We start from the raw sequence: 9,577 nt of genomic DNA, 5'->3' as shown, positions 1-9,577 counted from the left end.
CTGCTGGTACCTTCCCCTCTCTTCACGAGTATTCCACCCTGTCTAGGCGCCTTTCAGAGTCCAGGCCGTGCCCACTGCCAGTCTGCCCGCCGCCTTCCGAGGCCCCGCCGCGCCCCCCAGCTTTTGGCGCTCGGCTCCCGGGCGCTCTCCCCTAGCCGCGGCGTCCGACCCTCCCCTTTCTCCCCTAAGCACTAGGCGACCCGCTCTCGGCTAGCCCTCATCTGCACCGGCCGCTGCGGTCCCCCCGGGCCCACGTGGCGGCCATTCCGGGCCACATCGCGGGAACCTCCCACGGCTGCTCGCTCCACTCCAGGGATCACCGGGCTCGCTCGGACCGCTGGGCCCCGCCTCTTTCCGCTGGCCGGTGCCCGCCCCGCCTCCACCGCGCCCCGCCTGCCGTTCTCTGCCGCAGTCGGGCGCTCATCGTCATTCCGCTCTCGCCGCCGCCGCCGCCGCCGCCCCCGCCCCGCCCCCGCCCGGTCCCCGCCGCTGCCGCCGCCGCCTGCCCAGCGGCCCGGGAGGCGGAGGCGCGGGGGAGGAGGCCCCGCTCGGCTCCGCAGTCCCGGATGCTGTATGACTTCATCCTTCCGCCGGCTCCCCTGCTGAGCTAGGGCCGGTCCGGCAGCTAGCCTCTGCCCGTGCCCCGCCGCAGTCCCTAGCCCGCCCGGTGCCCGCCATGTCCGAGATCCTACCCTACGGCGAGGACAAGATGGGCCGCTTCGGCGCAGACCCCGAGGGCTCCGACCTCTCTTTCAGCTGCCGCCTGCAGGACACCAACTCCTTCTTCGCCGGCAACCAGGCCAAGCGGCCCCCCAAGCTGGGCCAGATCGGCCGAGCCAAGAGAGGTACGCGGCCCGGGCCCGGAGTCGCCGCCTGACCCAGAAACCCTTCGCTCGGCGTCCTCAGGCTGCCGTTCCCCGTCAAGTGGCATCTGCTCTTGCCGCAGACCAGCGCAGCCAGCTGCGCACCCGCCCGGGGTGGGGAGGGTCCCTGCTGTGGAGTTGTCCCATTCTTTCCCTCTCCCGGGAATACAGTGTCCCGGATTCGAAGCTCGCCACTTCTGGAAAAAGAGCCCTGGCTCCTGGTCGAGGGGGAGGGGCCGCTTAGGGTATTTGGGGCCGCTTGGCGCTGGGAACGCAGCATGGTGGGCCGATTTCTCGGGCTGAGATGAGTAGGTGGATGTTACTGGAGGGCAGGGAGGCCAAGGGTTCGGTTGTCTTGGTCGTTTGCACGGGGAGGGGACTCCCGGGTGCCAGTCTCAGAACAGGGATTCAGGTGCAGGAGAGGGTTGCCCCAGGTGGCAGTTTCATCCGAGCCCAGTTTGAGGAGGGGTCTCTGTCGAAGGGAGAGGTTTCCGATCAGTTTAGGTGGAGGAAGGCTCAGGTGACGGGAGGGCTCGCACTGGGAGTCTTTGGAAGAGGGGTGTTCCCGCACCGGGAGGAGGAGGAGGAGGTGGTTTGGTAGCAGGTAGCAGGGTCCGCAGGAGAGTTCGGGTGGGGAGGGCATGGGTTTCCGAGTGGTGTCGCGGGAACATAGGCAGCAGTAGAGTAGATCTGCGCGGGGCGTGAGGACACGGGCCCCACTCTCGCCGCCGCCCCCCGAGACCACGCGGCTGATGCGCTTTCTCCCTGTGCAGTGGTGATCGAGGATGACCGGATAGACGACGTGCTGAAGGGGATGGGGGAGAAGCCTCCGTCCGGAGTGTAGACGCGCCGGCTCTGGCGGCGGGCTCCGGGCCCAGCCCCGCAGCGGCCAGGAGCACGGGCCGGCGATGCGGCTGCCGGCGCACCCCCGCCCGGGCCGAGGTGCCTGCGGGCGGGGGCTGCAGGGCCAGGCCGCCGCGGGGTCAGTGTTGCTACCGCCGCTGCCAGGCGCTCCGGAGCTGTCCGCTTCAGCACCACGGCGGCGGCGGTAGTGGTGGTGCGGACCAGCCCGGAGCCCGCCGACGCACTCATGCACTTTAGAACCTCGGGCCGCAGCTCCACCCCGCACACCGGAACCGACACAGAGACCCAAGGCCCCCAGCCCGCCCCCTCCCGCACGGCTCCCCTGCCCCGCCCCTCCTCCGATCAATCTGGTCTGCAGCCCGGGCAGCTGCGGCGTCGGACTGCGCGGCCAGGGAGGTTTGGCTGCATATTTGCATGAGCTTCCTACCCACCTCAGCCTAGCCCTCCGGGCCTTTCCTCAACTGTATCCCTGTCTGGCGTGACCCCAGCCTCTTTCTAAGGGACTTCCTCAGCACATTTGTATTTTTATATCCGATTCTTTGTTTACTGGCTCCTCTCATGGTTTGTGCCCTTCCCCCACAGCCTCCGCCATGCTCTTCTGCGCCTGGCAGATAGGACGGGTGTTGAGACTGGGATGGGACAAGCCCCCAACATGGTAACTAACCACATGGCCAGTCCGCCCAAACCTGACCCCAGGAGGCTCATTGGGAGACTCCTTCCTCCCAAGGTATCACCTTTTAAGGGCCCAGATCTGATTTTACCTTGGACCCCTTCATGCTATCCCTGGGAACCCAAATGGGGACTGCTCAGTACCTTTGGATGACACCTGTGGACCTGAAGATGTTCTCAACCCAGGGTTGTCCTTTGTAAAAATGTTTCTCCATCCTCAATGTAACAGGAGTGTGTGAATAAACACAGACCTCCGTGTGTGTGAGTGTGTGTGCGTGTGTGTCTGCTACTTCAGTCTGCGGGGAGACAGGTGTGGACAATCTTGGGTGCAAGTTCCTGGTGGGGAAGGGTCACCGAGTGAGCACTAGCCGGGCACCCTTGTGTGGGAACATCTTAACTATATGGCCTGCTTAAGTACATGCTTAGCCTAAGCAGGACAGGTCGCCAGTGTTGGGGCTGGGCTGGGATCAGAAGCATAAGCAATCTAAATTCAAGATTCTTAGCCTCTTAAGGATAAATCCACCTTGGATGGGGATACCCAAGGCCGGCTGGTTTGCAGAGGAGCCGTGTTGAACTTTACCCCAAAAGATAAATCATAGGTCACTCAGTATGTTGGAGGAGGTGGGAGAAGCCTGTAGAAATAAGAAACCTAGAAGCCAGAACCCTGGGGTCTGGGACCTAGTTGGACTCATACTGTATTGGTTGACATGGCCTTGATCCCACCAGCACTGTTTATGCATGAGACCTCTGGGATTTGAGAACCCAGTAACCAAGTCCTCGGCCCCAATTTGGGAAGTCCAAATCCCTAGGAACCTAATGCACAAAGCCAGGGAGGCTTGGAGACCACACTTCCAATCTCACAGATGAATGGCATTGAGGAAGTCCTCATTATCTGAGTCTTGGAGGAAGCAGGGTGAGGCAGGAGGACTGGGGGGTGACAACATCTGGGCCCCCAGGCCCAGCTGGGTCACACTGAGCTCTCTGCCCTTATGCATGACGTAAAAGTGGAAATGAAAACCACTGCCATAGGTTGTATGCCTCAGTGACCAGCCATAACGGGATTGAGCGTAGTGTCTGGTCCTAAAGTGGGGACCCGCAGAAGTCATTGAGATGAACCGGCCTCCAGGGACCAGCACCCGGCTCACCTGCAAGGCAGACAGAGAAGCCATCAGTGTGGAATCATCTCCAGGTTCTCAAAGGTCAGTACTACCCACAGTGACGACCTAATCAAACCTTAGATACCACTCTCTATCCTGTAGCTCAGGCTTTCCGAAGCGGAGTAAGCCACTCTCCGCCTTTGGTTGTTCTACCTGGGGCTCAATTCTGGACAGGGAGGAGCATAGTCAGGTATTGCTTTCCTGCCAGCCACTCACTTCCCCAATCTGTGTCACCTGTCTGGAACCTGGCTACTTAACTACCTCTTCCCTGTGTCAAACCAGTACTTGTGAGCCTGGCCACTCCAGTCTCATCTGTTCTTCAGAAAACCATTACTTTCGAAGTTTCTGATTTTTGAGTTCCTCCGATCTCTCGAAGGTTCAGCCCCCGTCCCCAGCATCTTGATCTGCTGTCTTGCTGCTTCCTCACCTCACTCAGCACCTGGTCCACAGTGTGGATCCCTTCAGGAGATACGTTCCAGGGATCCCGCTCCCCAGACAGCAGGGCATCCAGTGTGCCCTTCTCAAGTACAACATCAAAGGAATCACTAGGGAAGTCCAGTGCTCGCACATCCATGGTCTCCCAGCGCAGACTGGGCACGTGGGCATAGCGGGCTTGCATAGCTGCCACCACTACTGGAGAGTAATCCACACTGGTCACGTCAGGGAAACCTCCGAGGAATAACTCGTAGCTCAGGGCACTGTTCCCGCAACCTGCCATGGGGTGGGGTGGGTAGCAAAAGGGCTAGGTTAGCTTTGGTTCTCATGTTCCAGTTATTAATCACTATCGGCCCCATTTTCTCTCCATTCACCCCCTGACCCCACACCAAGTATTTAAAGCAACAGGTATAGAAGACTGTTGAGCTTTGGAATCACAGAGACTTGGGCACAAACTGTCGCTCATCTTCAGCTATGTGGACTAGAGTAAGTTGCTTCTGTACCAAGAATTTGGAATTTCCATAGAAGAGAATGACGAGAACAGTCAGTAGCTAGCCTACCCACAGATGCAGTGCACTAAACTTAAGAGCTGAAGTCATCTGTGGAGTTGCTGAAGGAGCTTGGAACTCAAGAGTTCAAAGACTTGGATTCTAAGAATTCAAAGATTTCTCAGTCACAGAAAAACATTTGATTCTGGGGCCCCGGTTCCCTCAAATTCAGAATGTGTACAATATTGGCATCATTAGGACCACAATACTGTTACCCTAATGATATCGCTAACCTCTTAGAGGCTCTTGGAAGATACCAACCCCCAGAAGATGTCACGTTAGGGGTTCTAATCTTACGTTGACGTTCAAGGCAGAATTAATAAACTGAGGGAGAACAAGGTGGAGACGTGCAGAGAAGTAGGCTGCCAAGAACTTCAGATGCTGACTACAGCCTCTCCTCAGAAGAGCTGAAAAGCAAGCAGTGTCTTGGGGGAGGACGGGGGGGGGGGGGGGGGGGGGGGGGGGAGGGGTGTCTGCGGTAAAGTGTCTACAATGCAGTCTCTAAGCTAAGCATGGTGGCGCACACCTTTAATCCCAGCACTTGGGAGGCAGGGGCAGTCGGATCTCTGTGAGTTCGAGGCCAGCCTGGACTACAGAGTGAGATCCAGGACAGGCTCCAAGGCTCCAAGAAACCCTGTCTTGAAAAACCAACCCCCCTCCCCCACCACCACCACCAACAAAAGAACGCAGTCTCTAAGAAGGCAGGGACAAGGAGAGGGAGGTGGAGATTACGAGAGTAGATACACAGCCCAGTCGGCACACCTGCTGGGAAGATGCAGTGGTCTCCTGCGGCTGGTCTTGGGCTAAGAATGGGGTTAGACAGCAGCTCTTGGCAGGTCCCGTACACGGATCTCTCCTTGGGACCCTGGCTACTTTGAATCCTTATTTATCTGTGCCATGGAATCCTGAGATTAGGAATTCAAGGCCAGCTTCATCTACATAATGAGTTCCAGGCCAGCCTATGTTATGTAACACCATGCCTCAAAAATCAAAAACAAGCTGGGCTTTGTGGTGCACACCTTCAATCCCAGCACTGGGGGACAGAGGCAGGTGGACCTCTGAGTTCCAGGCCAACCTGGGCTACAGAGTGAGATTTGCTTTAAAAAAAAAAAAGACTACATTTTTAAAAGTACTTTCTTTTTAGATAGGATGGCTATATAGTTGAGAACGATCTTGAATTTCTGATATCTGTCTCTGGAGCTCTGGGATTTCAGATGTGTATCACCATTCCCAATTTATGTGATACTAGGAACTGAACCCAGAGCTTCCTGAATGGTAGGCAAGCACTGAACCAACCAGCCCTCCCCACCAAATAATTACAGTTAATAGTCACTGAACACTCAGTATGATGCTAATTTGTAAGAATTATCTGTTTATTTTCAATACAGATTCATGCAGAACTAGTATTTTATCATTTCCAGTTTTTAGATACAGAAATTGAGGAAAAGTAGATAAGGAACTTTCCAAGGCTGCAGAGTAAAGTCAGAGTCAAGGAGCTAGAATTTAGGCCTACATATTTCACTCCAAGCCAGAGCTTTTAAATGCCATACTCAACTGCCTTTCAGTTTTCAAGAGGCCCACTCCAGTCCAGTGGTGACCCTCCAGCTTGTGTTACATTAGCATGATCAGTAGGCTGTAATTCACTATGTAAGCCATTTCAGAGTTCTCATTGCCTCTCCCTGTCTGAACAGCAGAACTAGAAACTCTGAAGTCAGAGAGCATCCTGTTTCCTCACATGTCACATGACAGCAGCAGATACTGTCTGTGTTCCCCCCAGACGCCGGTAGCCTTTTATAGGTTTTGATATGTCCCCAGGTTTTGGTATGTATTTACTTCTAATGGTTTTCATCTGTGACACTTCAGGCTGAAATTATTCTTGGGGAAATTCTACCTGAGATCACAATTTTGTTTATCTTCTTGCCTTTCCCCATTCTTCTTCTTTTTTTTTTTTCTCCCCTTCCCCCATTCTTACCAGTTTCTCCTGGAAGCTACTACTGGAAGAATTACTTGGATATGAATCTCCTCAGGATTCTTTCTGGGGAACTCAACCTAAAACAATGACTCACAGTAGAATCAGTATCTCTTTTTATAAATAAGGTTTGGGGCAGTTACAGTGACTCATACCTGTCATCTCAGCACCTAGGAGGTAAAGACAGACAGATCTCTGTGAGTTTGAAGCCAGACTCGTCTACTAGTGAGTTTCTGGCCAGCCAGGACTACACGAGACTCTGTCGCAAACGGAAGTTTTATTAGAGAGCATCAGTTCTTTTTTATGCACTATCTATAGCTGTGTGTCTATTGGCATAGCAGAACTGCGTATCCGTGACAGAGATTGTGAAGCCTAAAATATTCATTATCTGGTCATGTTTAGAAAGGTTTATAGACCCTTAATGTTCAGTAACTCTTAATACTTGTTCCTCAGCTTTAGAAATTGATTAAATAAGTTAGAAGGGCCCAGCATTGCTGGGTGCTCTACTCATAGTTAAGATGAAATATCATACAGGTGACTGACTCCCCAAATTCTGAGTCCTGTTTTTTTTTTTTTTTTTTTTTTTAAGATTTATTTATTATGTATACAGTGTTCTGTCTGCACATATCCCTGCAGGCCAGAAGAGGGCACCATATCTCATTACAGATGGTTGAGAGCCACCATGTGGTTGCTGGGAATTGAACTCTGGACCTCTGGAAGAGCAGCCAGTGCTCTTAACCTCTGAGCCATCTCTGCAGCCCCCTGAGTCCTGTTTTTAGATATTGAAGATCTAAGCTTTCTGAGAACCTTAACTTTTACATTTAGACTTTTCATCCCTCCTATCCAGAAAAGGGACACCTCCCAGTCAAGAAGATTTTAATTCAGTGTCCTGCCCACCAGCAGCAAGACAATCAGCTGTGGAGATTGCTGGAAACAGAGTCCTGAAGCCGGCTGGCTGGTGCCCATCCACAATCCCGACACTTGGGAGGTAGAGTGGAAAGTGGTTGCTAGTTCAGGGTTAGTCTGTCCTAATTAGTAAACCTCAGGCCTGTCAGTCTACATAACAAGGCCCTATTTCAACAAAAGGAAAAAAAAAATACCTACAATCTATCTTAGATCTCCCTGGAATTGGAAGTCTCGGTATGGTACCTAGCTTGCCAGTTAATTTTGAAAGGCACTAAATTTTGATAAACAGAGTTCTATGGTAAATCTACAAATCAACACAATACTATATAACTACAAATTCAAGAAACTGTTTACTTCTAGTGTGGAGAAGTTATGGGAAAACTACAAGGAAACTCTGAAAACACATGAAGCTTTTTGCCAGGTATTTGTCTAGATAGTTCACATGCTCATCTAATCACTAAAAGAATCTATATGAAAGTCGGGCAGTGGTGGTGCACACCTTTAATCCCAGCATTCAGAAACAGGTGGATCTCTGTGAGCAATGTCCAGGATAGCCAGAGCAGTTACACAGAGAAACTCTGTCATGAAAAACACCCCCCTTCTCCCCCAAAAAACCTGATATGTAAGTTTTCATTTCCTTATTTATTTTATGATTTGTTTTGTTGAAACAAGGTCTCTTTATGTAGCAGTAGCTGTACTGGAACTTGCTGGGTAGACCAGACTGCCTCCTATTCACAGAGGTTTGCCTGCCTCCTGCCTCCCAGTGCTTGAGATTAAAGGTGTGTGCCACCACACCCAGCTAAGTTTTCATTTTCTTAAAGCATGGGAATAGAGGCACAGCCATTTAAAGATTTTGTGCAAGATTCCAATACCAGCTAAGCCAAATTTCTTACATTAACTACCTGATCCCAGAGTTCAAATTCTTAGCCACTAGGTTATACTTTCTGGTCCTGGTCATGTTCTACTCCCAAATTGAGTAGGCCAGACACACACATTATATTATTTATACTTTACATATATGCTGTATGTATGAGATATCCTTTTTATCTTTTATCAAGTATTTCACTTAAATGTATACAGGCTTTAGAGGCAGAGGCAGGTGGATCTCTGTGAGTTCCGATACAGACAGTATTACACAGTGAGACCTGTCTCAAACAAAACAAAACGTATACAAGCTTTTACTGAACACAAATTTCAAAAACTGTATTTGATAGTCAACTCTACATCCTAAGAGTTTCCAGCGGCTGACAGTGGGTGGGAGAGACACACCAAACGGCACAGCTGGACCTCACGGAGATCCGCTTTGCACTGTAGCATCTCTTTTTGAGAAACGACACCTACCTCAGCAGCAATTTCCCATCACACTCAGTGTTTAGAACCAAGTTTCAGCGAGGGCTCAGAGAAGTGGTAACTCCCTTTACCTGACAATAGCTCCAGGTACCCACTGGTGAGAAAAGAAAACTAGATGTGATGCTCGAGATGCCTGCACATGACTTATTCCAGAAAAATTCGCAATCCCATTTCTAGACATGGAAACGGAAGCACACAATGGATTCATGACTTGTCCTAGGTTACACAGCCAGTTATGTTGAGACTTGAAGTAGGTCCACAGAGATGAGCTCTCCGGTGTGCTAGGCTGCCTCCAGTGTCTGGGGCAGGGTAATGCCCCTCTCTCTGGGACACTGAAGGGCTGTCTTTTTCCAGAGTACTGACGATCTCTTATTTCTGTTTGCCCTGGCTAAATACAGACGGATTCTGAAGGTACTGAGTCTTGACTCCGAAACGGAGTGTCCTCGTACAGGAGAAAGCGGAAGGGAAGAAAGCGGTTGCGGTCTGGCCAGCGATCCCTGGCTGGGACAGCACCGGGACTACCCACCTAGCACGAGGATACGGTCCTCAGGACACAGCTCCGGCTCTAAGAGGGCACGGAAGGAAGCGAAGTCCCCGAACCACTCATAGGGTCCAGAGTCGGCCGCATCTTTGTAGCGCCGGTCCCAGTATTGGACTTGGCAGTACTGGAAGTTCCGCTCGGGTAACTCCGGAGGGGACACTGGAGTCCGCGGAGAGGCCATGCTCTGGGCTGCGCCGCAGCCAGGGCGGGGCTTAGGAGCCCAATCGCAGAGGGAAGAGATGGGAGGAGGAGCCTGTGGCTCCGCCCACCCCTGC

General features: G+C 52.4%; 2 protein-coding genes across 2 annotated transcripts; one reads left to right on the top strand and one right to left on the bottom strand.

Annotated features, from left to right (window-relative positions):
- The first annotated feature begins 482 nt into the window (after nucleotides 1–482).
- Nucleotides 483–1,746, top strand: Camk2n2 (calcium/calmodulin dependent protein kinase II inhibitor 2). Its single transcript, XM_059276866.1, has 2 exons — nucleotides 483–845; nucleotides 1,637–1,746. The coding sequence occupies exons 1-2, from the start codon at nucleotides 677–679 to the stop codon at nucleotides 1,705–1,707; spliced, it is 240 nt and encodes a 79-aa protein (XP_059132849.1). The 5' UTR covers nucleotides 483–676; the 3' UTR covers nucleotides 1,708–1,746.
- Nucleotides 1,747–3,078: 1,332 nt separating this feature from the next.
- Nucleotides 3,079–9,573, bottom strand: Eef1akmt4 (EEF1A lysine methyltransferase 4). The gene is made up of 3 exons (XM_059276865.1): nucleotides 9,288–9,573; nucleotides 3,981–4,264; nucleotides 3,079–3,541 (listed from the first exon to the last, which is right to left on the bottom strand). The coding sequence occupies exons 1-3, from the start codon at nucleotides 9,481–9,483 to the stop codon at nucleotides 3,254–3,256; spliced, it is 768 nt and encodes a 255-aa protein (XP_059132848.1). The 5' UTR covers nucleotides 9,484–9,573; the 3' UTR covers nucleotides 3,079–3,253.
- Nucleotides 9,574–9,577: the final 4 nt, after the last annotated feature.

The sequence above is a fragment of the Peromyscus eremicus genome, chromosome 12 (genome assembly GCF_949786415.1).
Source record: "Peromyscus eremicus chromosome 12, PerEre_H2_v1, whole genome shotgun sequence".
In the NCBI taxonomy this organism is placed as follows: Eukaryota; Metazoa; Chordata; class Mammalia; order Rodentia; family Cricetidae; genus Peromyscus; species Peromyscus eremicus.
Note: the sequence above shows the minus strand (reverse complement) of the source record. Positions and strands in the feature narration are given on the sequence as shown.

Bases quoted from the DNA above. Each gene is read 5' to 3' on its own strand.
- Camk2n2 (XM_059276866.1), top strand. From the start codon at position 677: ATGTCCGAGATCCTACCCTACGGCGAGGACAAGATGGGCCGCTTCGGC. The intron at 846-1,636 runs GTACGCGGCCCG...CTCCCTGTGCAG, and splicing joins GATCGGCCGAGCCAAGAGAG to TGGTGATCGAGGATGACCGG.
- Eef1akmt4 (XM_059276865.1), bottom strand. From the start codon at position 9,483: ATGGCCTCTCCGCGGACTCCAGTGTCCCCTCCGGAGTTACCCGAGCGG. The intron at 4,265-9,287 runs GTGGGTAGTCCC...ACCCCATGGCAG, and splicing joins GGACCGTATCCTCGTGCTAG to GTTGCGGGAACAGTGCCCTG. The intron at 3,542-3,980 runs GTGAGGAAGCAG...TCTGCCTTGCAG, and splicing joins TGGACCAGGTGCTGAGTGAG to GTGAGCCGGGTGCTGGTCCC.